The sequence below is a fragment of the Gorilla gorilla genome, chromosome 2 (assembly GCF_029281585.2).
Source record: "Gorilla gorilla gorilla isolate KB3781 chromosome 2, NHGRI_mGorGor1-v2.1_pri, whole genome shotgun sequence".
Taxonomy (NCBI): domain Eukaryota; kingdom Metazoa; phylum Chordata; class Mammalia; order Primates; family Hominidae; genus Gorilla; species Gorilla gorilla.
The window spans coordinates 130,581,324-130,594,055 of NC_086017.1; the positions used below are offsets into that span (position 1 = coordinate 130,581,324).

At 39.5% G+C, this 12,732-nt stretch overlaps 1 protein-coding gene across 7 annotated transcripts in view; it reads left to right on the plus strand.

Annotated features, from left to right (window-relative positions):
- The window catches only part of CFAP91 (cilia and flagella associated protein 91), a 75,129-nt gene that overhangs the window by 23,252 nt on the left and 39,145 nt on the right, over nt 1–12,732 (plus strand). For all 7 annotated transcript variants that reach the window (XR_008678672.2, XR_008678671.2, XM_004036127.4 and 4 more), the window contains 5 exons: nt 111–288; nt 4,156–4,313; nt 6,225–6,407; nt 7,294–7,436; nt 11,306–11,422. Coding sequence is in view for 5 of the 7 variants with exons in the window: in XM_004036127.4 (XP_004036175.4) it covers nt 111–288; nt 4,156–4,313; nt 6,225–6,407; nt 7,294–7,436; nt 11,306–11,422 (779 nt within the window). In the remaining 2 variants the exon portion in view is untranslated. The remainder of the gene's footprint in view (nt 1–110; nt 289–4,155; nt 4,314–6,224; nt 6,408–7,293; nt 7,437–11,305; nt 11,423–12,732) is intronic.

Sequence of the window (12,732 nt, forward strand, 5' to 3'; positions counted from 1 at the left end):
TGGCCCTTGAATTTGGAGAAGAGGAAAGGAACTGACAGGGAGTTAATTATATACTGGAGGGTGCGTGGGTCAGCTCACTTGCTCCTAAGCTGTGCTGCTTTATCCTGCAGGTCGGGGTCTTCCAGCAGGACAAGCTGAGGTGGAGATGATAGAAAGAGCCCGCGAGAAGCGTGCTTGGGAAGCCACTCTCCCCGCTCTGAGTGACACCTCCCAGTTTGAGAAGAGGAGGAAGATGATGAATGAAATGGAGAGGAAGGAGTGGGCCTTCAGAGAGCAGGAGATTGAAAAGTAGGTTCTCTATCACCCAGACAACTGTTCCTGCACTGGTGGGAATAATGTTAATACTTTATATCTGCAAAGCATTCTCCCAAATGTATGGGTTGAAAAGCAATCCTCAACCTATAGAGATAGGAAATTGGGCATCCGGTTCTTTCAGGAGCAGTCACATGCTTCTGATGTGGTCCAGAAGCTCTGTATGATTTTCTCTCCAAAAACATAAAAATGTGGAATGCCCTCTGTGTGTTTGAAGAAGCTCAGCATGGAACCCAGGTTTGAACAACTCCTGAAGGGCATCTCTGATTCTTCTTTTCCCTTTTCTCTTTAGTATCTATCTTAACTGTCACAGAATCCAACTAATTTCTGCAAAGCACCTTTCAAACTGTCCCTTCATGTTCATTCCCAGCGCCACTGTCCCAGTGCCTGGGCTTCCTTCATACCCCTTCAAACAGCCTTGGCGCTAGTCCTAGCTCTTACCCACCCCCCACCCCGACCCAAGACACTGGGTTCACAGTCAGGATGCCTTGCGTGCTAGCTAGAGCTGATGGGGCATTTCCTAGTTAAAAGACAAATTATGGAATTCTTCCATTAAGAGATGAGTATATAACAATATACATAAATAACAATATGCTGAGGTACTTGTGGTTGGGTTTTCAATTATTTTAACTGATATATTTTCAGTAATGGAGTTGTTGCTGATATGTGGAAATGATAAGAGATTATGAGAACCAAAAAATTATAACTCTCTAGCAAGAACAAAGGAAGGGCGTTTGCTGAGTTTGTCCTTTGTGCTAGGCTGTGCTGACGCACTTTATTGCTCTAAGCAATGCTACCAAGGACCCTTACACACAAGAGAGGGACCCAGAGAGTTAGAGTCTCAGCTTGGTGCTAAATTTGGAATATGTTAAATTTTTTGCAACACCTTCAGATTAAGCCTGAATCTAGGCTTTGTGATGTTTTGATAAAAGCTTGCAATTTAGTAAAAAAATAGTGTTTGGGCAAAGTAGGTGTCAAATACCCAATCCTGTTGGCAGAAATTTAAATTTATTATTGTACTTTGGAAAGATATGTGTCTTTTCAAAAGGCATTAAAACTGTTAAAAATGTATTTGGCCAGAGTGAAGGCGTCACCTGAGAAAGCAAGTACGTTTGTTAAACTGAGGGCAATTTTAATACATGTATTTTGAGTCCCTTTTACATGCTAGACTCTGTGCTGTGAGTTGGGAAAATAGGGATGAATAGGAAACTGCTCTTGCTGACAGAGCTCCTTATGGTCCACTGGGGCAGGGGGAGCAGGGAAGGTGGACAAGGAAGGGACAAAAGATCTTAGTTAGACCAACCCCTCTCAGGCTGTGTCTATCAGGTGATGTGCTGTTCTGTACAAAAAGTGCTTGGTGGAACCCACGTGAAAGAACAGTTAGTTCTATTTAAGGTGGGCAATTTGAGAAAGAAAACTACTAAGAGGAGGTAGCTTCTGAGCTGGGTTTTGAAGGGTAGGTAAGAAGCCATCAGGCAGATAGTAATATCAGACAATAATATCAGAAGCTATCAGGTAGACCAATACTTGAGAAGTGTTGGTCTGAGATTTTTTGCACCGTCTCCTTGCCCATCTTCCTGCCCCTTCCTGCCCCAGTGAACTATAAGGAGCTCTGTCAATAATATCAGATTGATGATGATAATGATGATGATGATGATGATGATTAGTGGACTATAAGGAACTCTGTCAATATCAGATGATAAGTGAATGGTAAGGAGCTCTGTCAATAATAATAATAATATGATGATGATGATGATGATAAGTGGACTATAAGGGGTTCTGTCAATGATATCAGATGAAGAAGAAGATATCTATAGAGCATGGAACACTTATAGAGGGCTTACTATGTGCCGGATGATGTTCTAAGCATATAGACCTCAAGGTGTGCTCCACAGACCAGCAGCATCAACATTACCTTGGAACTTGGTAGCAATGAGGTGATCAGGCCCCATCCCAGGACCTACTGAATCAGGGGTTGAGGCCCAGCAATCTGTGTCAGAACCTGCCCTCCAGATTATGCTGCACTCTTAAATTTGAGACTATTGTTAGAGCACTTCATGTATACATTAACTCACTTAATGCTCACAGCAACTTCATGAAGAGGGTACTATTATTAACTCCACTTTACCATTGAAGAGATTGAGGTCAGTGGTGACATGGAAAATTGAACCTAGCATTTCTAACTCTAAAGGGAAAGGTGACTGGGGTGTGTGTTTTAGTTTTAAAAATGCCTACCTCTCCATTCTCATTTGTCACTACACTCTCGCCCCTCTCAAGTGCATTCACTCTGAGAAACCCTGCCAGCGTGACATCTTGCTGTCCCTCCAGTCCTTTTGAGTTGAACATTCAGCTTCCCCTGCTGAGGCCCTGCTTTTCCTTTGTCAATGTAGCAAATCCCAACCCTGAGTTAACAGCTCCTCTAAGGAAGCCTTCCCCACCTGTTCCCTCTTTTCCCTCTGCCCTATCCTTTCTTCTTCCACGAAGAGTTTTCACTCTTCTAGCCTGGTATGTATCTCCTTGTGCGGGAAATGTCGGTTCTTATGCCTATTCCACCAGAACAGTGCTTGTTGAGAGAAGGTGTTTTATCTTGTACATCATTGTTCCTGCCTGGCATATGGTGGGCACTTAATAAATATTTGACAAATGAGTAAGTGAATAAATTCAGGTATGAATTTCTAAGCAGGAGTAAAATGTATGTTCAAATCTCTGTTTTAGGAAGGAAAACCTTGACAGCTGGGTGGAGCAAAGATTAGAAGGACAGACTAGCAGCTAGGAGTCCACTTTAGGAGTGATATGACCAGACATGAGCTAGGGAATACAAGAAGCATTTCCAAGGAGAGATCCTTAGCAGCGGGAAGAAGGTGTAAGAGGGACAGACTTCTGGGGGAAGAAATGAGTGGGGTTTTGTTTTGTTTCTTTAATTGTCAAGCAGCGACTGGAGATTCAAATAGATGGAAATTCTGGTTCAGAAATATCTAAGCTGGGCTGGACATGGTGGCTCATGCTTGTAATCCCAGCACTTTGGGAAGCCAAGGTGGGATCACTTGAGGCCAGGGGTTCGAGACCAGCCTGGCCAATGTAGTGAAACTCCATCTCTACCAAAACTACAAAAATTAGCCAGGTGTGATGGTGGGTGCCTGTAGTCCCAGCTACTCGGGAGGCTGACCCATGAAAACCGCTTGAACCCAGGAGGCAGAGGCTGCAGTGAGCTTAGATCAGGCTACTGCACTCCAGCCTGGGCAACAGAGTGAGACTCTGTCTCAAAAAAAAAAAAAAAAGAAAGAAAAAAGAAATATCTAAGCTGGAGGTACAGATAACAAAGTCATCTGTGCATTGTTGGATGCACATGAGCAAGGTAGCCCAAGGAGAACAAGTTGAAGGTAGGAGGAAAGGAAACAAACATTTGTTGAGTACCTATTATATGCCAGGAACTGGCATTTTCACCTCACTCCTTAGGATAGCATGCCAGAACCGCATTTCCTCTTCACTCCCCCTATTATGTAACCCTCCAGGAATACCACTCAACCTGGCACTGTGCACAAACCTCTTACTGTTCCTTTAGGCCCATCTGCCTAGAGAGCCCTTCTTTTACCCCATCTGCCTGGCATACTCTTCTTCATCCTTGAGAACTACACCCATATATATTCCTATTATATAGAGAGTCTCTATTGAGTTGCCTCCCCCACGCCCTCAATTCATCTGTCATACTTTTGCCAGAGTGGTCTTTTGACAATACATGAATATGATACCAGCCCACAGAGAAGAGCCTGTCTGTGGCAGCTGTTCCCTTGCCCTCTGTTTGAGATGCCATATGCTTCTTTTTGTTTTGTAATTTACTTGAAGACTGCAGGAGATTCGCCTGGAAGTTCTAAAAGAGCTGTTGAGGAAGCGTGAAGAGAATCAGAATGAAGTGAATATGAAGCACTTGAATGCCCGGTGGTCTAAACTGCAGGAGGGAAAAGAGGCAAAAATGGCAAAAATTCAGCGCACGCATGTATCAAGTAATGGTGTAGTATGAACAATGAAGACAGTGGAAAAGTGGGCTTTGCTTTGGATCTTTGACCAAACCTGACTTAACTATGATATAATTCTGTTTTGGTCCTGGGAATCACATAGGTAAGGGCTAAGAGATAAGTTATTTCTTAAAGGTAGAAGAATGGAGGAAATTCCCTTACTAAGAAAATCAAGTGATAGTGTCCTAACAGGTAGTCGAGTTACTGAAATAATGTGTATGTGTGTGTGTGTGTGTGTGTGTGTGTGTGTGTGTGTGTGGTGGGATAAGTGTTGGGTTCCCCATATTCATGGTCCACAGCCCTGGATAAAGAGCCCTGTTTCTTACGCTTTCTTCATTTTGCCCTTAAAGGAGACATTTTAGACATCCTTTTTCCTAATCACCTTGCTACAAGAAATTTTAATACCGCAGATATAACATATATATGTTTATGTACTATATGTATATCTGTACTTTATACATGAAAAGAGGAAGTATATGGTTTATTATTTTTATTCACTGCAAGATTAAGAATGACTGAATTAAAGATTCAAGTTAAATTTATATTTGAAAAATTTAAGGCCAAGAGAGGTAGCTCACGCCTGTAATCCCAGCACTTTGGGAGGCTGAGGTGGGAGGATTGCTTAAGGCTAGAAGTTCAAGACCAGCCTGAGCAGCATAGTGAGACCCCATCTCTACAAATTTTTTTTAAAAACAGCCTGATGTAATGGTACACATCTGTAGTCATAGGTACTTGGAGGCTGAGGTGGGAGGATGGCTTGAGCCCAGGAGCTCAAGGCTACAGTGAGTTGTGATAGCACCACTGCACTCCAGCCTGGGTGACAGAGACCTTGTCTCAAAATAAATAAATAAATAGTATCAATTACATGTGCAGACTATTTATATATGTACTCATTCACAATATAATCACATTTTAAAAAATCATTCAAAACTTATTTTTCCAACAAAAACAAAACAATCACAAAAACAAATTATTGCTTAAAATTATGTTTAGTGAACTTAAATTTAAAATTTTTCTTTTTGAGAAAAGAGCACTTAACTGCTAGATATTTATTTAGATACAATCAACATTTTTTTCAGTACTTGGCATAACTAATGATAGATCTGACTAATTTTTGTAGGTGAATAATAAAATTTAAATCATTTTTACTTAATTCTAAAACCCAAGTCACACCCAGAAGTTCTGAGAATCAAACATAAACAATATCCCCAAGACAGCAGTGGCACACAGGCCCTCTCTTGCAGCATGACGTCACGATCTTGTATAAGATTTTAACCCCCGTTGAAAACGCACAATGCAGAGCCGCCAAAAGGTCTTGGGTCTGTGATGGGATTTGAGAGGAGAGGAGCACAGGAGGTGGCGAGCATGACTCTTTAGATGAGTATACTCCTGATGTGCACAGTTGAGCCTTTCCCTCTGACTGCCAAACAGTTCAGAAAGCTGTAAGCTGAGACAGTCTTTGGTTTATTTTGGTGTTAACCAAGATGAACCTGTAGTCTTTGCTTTTGATTATTCTTGTAGGGGAGAATAATTCCCTAGTTCCCCACTGAACATGTATTTTCCAGTTGCTTTGAGTTTCATTCATTTAACAAACTTTTACTGAATACCTCTTCTTGGCCTGGAGCTTGAAATGCAGTTATAAAAGATTTTTGACGAGTACCGATTGAGGACACTAGCTGATTCTGCTTCTGTCACTCCTGCCTGTCTCATGACAATCTGGGCCACACAGATGGCAGATCTCTGTTTTTAATGTTACATTCTGGCTGTCGTGAGTCATCATGAAATTCATTCATTTCAATAGCTTCTCTGTGAATCACACTAGCATTGGCTTACTCTTCTGCATTTGTATAACTCAGAACAATATTTTAGAGATAGTCATGGAGGTATGTTTTATTTCAGCAATCAGAAAACTTGTAGGAAAGAGAAAGAATATAGAAGGGAAGTTGGAGAGAAGAAATATCATCAAGGATTATTCTGATTATGCATCACAGGTCTATGGACCTCTGTCTCGTCTTGGGTGTTTCCCAGACAACAACTCAGAGGACTTTGTAGTAAAAAACTACTATCTCAACACCTATGAAGGTAAGCAATTTACATAATTAGAAATCCAGTATAAGAAGGTTGTCTCAGAAATATGATTAAATATATAAAATGTAGAAATTTAGATTAAAAGCTAAGCAATAAAAATATTTGCAATAAACACTGATGATACAAACCAATAAAAACTACTAAGACCCAAATAAATAAATGGACACACTATAGAACAGTTCAGCAAGGACCAAATTCAATTAGCTAGTAAATGTTAAAAAATGTTTAATGTCACTAATAATCAAAGTTATTTAACAATGAAATTGAGAAAAGTTTTATTCCAGGTTTATGAAGCCAACAAGAAATATGTATAATGAAATCAACCTTTTATAAAGAAATGTCAAAAAACTAGTGGGCAAGAGGATGGAGAACCAGGTGATAAGTTCATGGAGAGGACTATACCTCTTATGAAGTTCAAAAGAGGCTTATTTAGTTATTTAATTTCACTGACAAATTGAAGTATCACATGGCCAAGATCATGAGTTGCTGGTTACACTGCTGAACTTGTAGCTCTGGCTGGCCATCTCCAGAGCAAAATGTAATAAATTGGTGAACGTCTACTTTAGAAGGGTGGCACCACATATCATAGAATCATTAATTTTCTGTTGATTGTTATTGTGGAATTGCTACTTTTTTGTAGGGCAATATTTTCACTTTAGAATGCATTTCTCATTGTACAGTCTAAGTCACTGACAACATGAGTTAATTATATGGAAATGTGCTATTACATTTCAGGGACACTTCATTCTATTATATGAGATACACCCTCTCAACAATTCTAATGAAACTGCTTGGCAAACAGCTACAAAAGTTAACAATATACCTTAAAAATAATAAACGTAAGCACTGGATACTAAAAACATGTGCTTCCTTCCCATAGGATTAGTGGAACTTGAGTCATGTCTCCCAGATTTTGTGACACAACCCCGAATCAGAGCTCCAAAACCTAAAGTCATTACCACCAAAGCTGGTTTTCTGAAGAGGGCAGCAAGGTTGGACTATGAGTTGGCAGAGGTTCATAAGGTATAATCATTATCTGGAGGACAAAATGCTTCTAGTGTGATTTTTGCAGATAAATGCTACACTCCAAAAATTGCAGCAATGTCCAGTGGGTCAAACATAGACCTACATTCTCAGCTCTGCACTTTTCTGAGGTTGCCCATGCTGTGCTGAACCAATGTGTATTTCCCCTCATTTCACATTTCAGGAGACTTCTTGGAGATTTTTTTCCCCATTTGCAGAAGTCATATTACTTTCTGAAAGTGTTTTCCACTTGGATCTCTATATAAAATTTGACGCTATACTAAGGTGTAGCAAGTTTCTATTGTTGGTGTTAATAGCTGTAATAGGCCCGATTTTCTCCCTTTTGTGTTCATGTGATCAGGGCATATGAAGAAAAAGAGTCATGTTCAACTCCTTTCTCATGTAGTTAAAGCTCTAAAGGCTCTAGTTAAAGCCTTCCCCAAGACTCACAGTACGTCATCCATCAGCTGGGCTTTCCCTTTTGGTAGCTGGACTATAGGTGTACAGAATCTGTGGTTTATGCTGGTGGTGCTCATTGTTTCCTGTGCATCAGAATCTCATGGAGGACTTGTTAAGACACATGCAGCTGGGCCCCATCCCCAAAGTTTCCGATTCAGTAGGTCTGAGGTGGGGCTGGAGCATTTGCCTTTTTTATAAGTTTCCCGGTGATGCTGCTGCTGCTGGTCCAGGAACCACACCTCGAGGCCCACTGTTTTATGATACACTCTCATCACTGGCCCATGCATGCTTGTTTGTTCAGTTGATTTTAGTAGTTAATAAAAATTGATGGGAACCTATCCTCAAAACAGGACCTTAACAGTAATTTATGTATATCGAGGTGGTTCTTTCCCACCTCATCCCCACGCCCCCATCTCCTTTCACCCATCCTGAATGCCGTGTTCATCATTCTGTCACTTTCTGTTAAGATTTTTTATAGATTCTTTTTATTAGGTTATGGAAGTTCCCTTCTCTTCTTAATTTACTAAAGCCTTTAATCATGTGTTTATGTTGAATTTTATCAAATGTTTATATCTCTATCACACAATTTTTGTATATATTTTTTAATTATTGTAGTAACATTTATAATTGTTTATAAATATTAATCTATCCTTGCATACCTGGGATGAACCTGCCTTGGTCAGAGCATACAGCTTATTTTCAATACCTTGTTGGATTTGATTTACTCATTTGTTGATTAGGATTTTGCTTCCACATTCATGAGTGAAATGACCTTCTTGTTTTTCTTTCTCATTTTGACTATGTATGGGGTTGGTGTTATAATTACGCAGGTCTCCTGAAGTGAACTTGAGAATATTCCTTCCTTTTTCTTTTTTGAGAAGAGTTTAAATAAGATTGGGATGATTTGTTCCTTCACTTTGGTAGAATATGCATATAAAATTATCTGGGACAAATGTTTTCTTCATAGGAAAAATTTTAACCACTACTGCAATTTCTTTACAACTTATAGAACTCTTCTGCATTATTTTTGGTAAATTTTTTTTTATAAATTCCATTTCACCTACCTTTTCCATTTTTTTTGGCATATGATTGTTGATAGTATTGTTTTATAATCTTTTAAATGTTTGTTTTATCTTATTCATGTCTACTCTTTTCACTTACAATGTTGTTTATTTATGCCTTAACTCTTTTCCTTAATCAAGTTTACTGAATGAAGGCTTGCTTATTTTCTTAGTATTTATGTTTCCAAACAATGAACTTTTGATTTTGTTGATTTTCTGTGTTATATTTTTTAATCACATTAATTTATACTCCTATATTTATTCTATATTTCTTTCTACTTTTTTAGGGTTTGTTTCACAGGTCTTACCTTAAATTGCACATGTAGCTCATCAGTTTCAGGCATTCATCTGTTTTATATAAGTATTTTAGGTTAAACATTTCCTTCAAAATACTGACTTTTGGTACATTTCATTAGTTTTGATATGTAGTATTTGTCATTCTTAATTTCTAATATCAAAAAACCCATTATGATTTTTTAATCTGTGAGTATTTAATAGTGTGTTTTAAAATTTCCAAATATGCGGGAATGTTTGCTCATTTTCTCATTAACCTCTAACTCAATTGCATTGTGATCAGAGGTCATAGTCTGTGTGATACCTATCCTTTGAAATTTCATGAGGCTTGCTTTGTGGACCAGTATATGATTATACATGTAAAATAATAAAAGTACATCTTCAAATCACACTATGCCACTTCATGGGTAGAGCAGGCACCTTAGAGCAGATTATTCCCGACTCCTTCTTCTCTTCCCTGTGATATTCCTGTCATTCATTTCACTTGTCCAAGTGCTGTAATCAGCCAATACGTTTTTACTTTTATTGCTTTAGCTAACAGTTATCTTTTAGATTAAAAATAAGAACAACAATATATTTTATTTATTCCTTCTCTTCTGCTCTTCTTATACTTATATCGATCTAAGTTTTTGATCTATAACATTTTTCTCCTGTCTGAAGAACTTTTTTTTTTTTATCATTTCTCGCAGGGAATGTCTGCTGGCCATGAATTCCTTCAGTTTTTGTTTGCCCCTTTATTTTGGGGAGCGGGGGGAATGTAATTCGCACACAATAAAATCACCCTTTAAAATATATAATTCAGTAGTTTTTAGCATATTTACAAATCTGTGCAACCATCACCACTATCTAATTCCAGAATATTTTTGTCATCCCCAAAACAAACCCCATGCCTAATAGTGCTCACTTCCAATTCCCCCTTCCCCTCAGCCCCTGGCAACCACTGTTCTACTTTCTTTCTATTGTTTTTTTTTTTTTTTTTTTTGAGATGGAATCTCGCTCTGTTTGTCAGGCTGGAGGGCAGTGGTGCGATCTCCACTCACTGCAAGCTCTGCCTCCCAGGTTGACTCCATTCTCCTGCCTCAGCCTCCTGAGTAGCTGGCACTACAGGCGCCCACCACCACGCCCGGCTAATTTTTTTTTGTATTTTTAGTAGAGACGGGGTTTCACCGTGTTAGCCAGGATGGTCTTGATCTCCTGACCTCGTGATCCACCCTCCTCAGCCTCCCAAAGTGCTGGGATCGCAGGCGTGAGCCACCGCGCCTGGCCTATTCTACTTTCTTTTTATGGATTTGCCTATTCTGGACATTTCATATACATGGAGTCATGCAGTATATGGCCTTTTGCGTCTGGCTTCTTTCACTTAGCATAGTATTTTTAAGGTTCATCCAGGTTTTAACACATCTCAGTACTTCATTCTTTTTTTATGATTGTGTAACATTCCATTGTGTGGATATACCACATTTTATTTATCTACTCATCATTTGATGAATACACCAAGAATATAACCATGTTTAGTCAGTGGTTAACTTTTTTTTTTGTTTTTTGAGGTGGAGTTTTGCTCTTGTTGCCCAGGCTGGAGTGCAATGGTGCAATCTCAGCTCACTGCAACTTCTGCCTCCCAGGTTCAGGTGATTCTCCTGCCTCAGCCTCCCGAGTAGCCGGGATTACAGGCATGCACCACCATGCCCGGCTAATTTTGTATTTTTAGTAGAGATGGGGTTTCTCTATGTTGGTCATCAGGCTGGTCGGTTAATATATTTTTAGGAATATCATAGCACCTCTTGAGAGATACACACATTCTTGTTAGTGTTTCTCAAGCTGACCTAGCATCACCATAGAGAATATTAATATTCTGATTAATATTTATATCTGTGACCTAGATCTGGTAATGAAGGAAAATATAGGGTACAATATACATTATTCAGGTGATGGGTATGCTAAAAGCCTAGATTTAACCATTATGTAATACATTCATGTAAAAAACTGCACTTTTACCCCTTAAATTTATGCAAATTTTTGTTAAAAAAAAGATTATATTAATTGGCATTATTTCAGGCACTGTTGGATAAGAAGAATAAAGTTCTTGAAGCAAAGAAACCCCCTCGCTTCCTTCAAAGAAACCCAATACCTCAACCTCGGCTTCCAACTCCAACCTTGGAAATGACGTCCAATGTAAGTTGGAAACTTTTTAGTTGAAATGCTAAATTCAATATCGTTGTCAGCTTATTCTTAGGATAGTTTAGCTTAAAGCAAATCTAATTTAGCAGTGTTAGTTTCCCAAGCTCTGACTTAAATATTGTCTTTATTCTTATGTATCAAACATCAGACACAGAAAAACAAACAAGATGAAATGAAATCTAAACCCAGTCCTTTTCAAAAATAAAAACACAATTTAAAAAATCTTTCCATGAAAAATCAGCATCAGAAGGTAGTGCTCATGTATATGAAATAGCAAAAGAAGATTGAGTGATGATCAGCTACCATAGCTATCTTCCCACATGGAGAGATGGCTGATGACTGTTGGAGTCGAAGAGGAATGAAATGCCAGAGGTGTCATCAAGACGGACTTGCTTCTGGGGTGGGAATGACTCAAAGGGCCCTGCCCAGGGCCACATCTCACCAGACTCAATTTGAGCAAGGTATCAGAGTTGGTTAGGATTTAGAGGGCTGACTCAGACTAAACAAATCCACAGGAAACTGTTAGAGATGCCATGATGCAAATTTATTACTTTACAGAGAGAACTATAACTGCCTACTGGATCAGGCTGTTCCTCTTGGCTGGTCAGCATATTATCTCTCAGTATGGGACAGTCCTCACAAGAAGCCAGATTGTATTCAGAAGGCTGGTGTGTTTCTTGGCTGAGGGCAGATGTTGGTGGGAGACCATGCTAACACCTGTTACTACCTCTGATGAGTGGCTCCTGCAGAGGGACTAGAAAGCTCCCACCAGCCAGCGGGGTTGTGCTGCTGGATAACATTCTCTTTTCTAGACCTTGTGCAGGGCTTTGGTTGACATATTGTCTTTTTTTTTTTTTTGAGACAGAATCTCGTTCTGTCACCCAGGTTGGAGTGCAGTGGTGCAACCTTGGCTCACTGCAACCTCTGCCTCCTGGGTTCAAGCGATTCTCCTGCGTCAGCCTTATGAGTAGCTGGAACTACAGGCATGTGTCACCACACCCAGCTAATTTTTGTAGTTTTAGTAGAGATGGGGTGTTGCCATGTTGTCCAGGCTTGTCTCAAACTCTTGACCTCAGGTGATCCACCTGCCCTGGCCTCCCAAAGTGCTAGGATTACAGGCATGAGCCACTGTGCCCAGCCTGACAACACATTGTCTTTCATGTGTGTTAATGTCATCGATTAGACTGCTGTTTTCTTTTTACATTCAAAGGAATTTTAATTAGATTTCCAGACCCTGCTTTTTCTGCTTTGGACACAGAGTTTTTAAGATGATTTTTATAGATGGCTAACCTTGTCTCTTATAT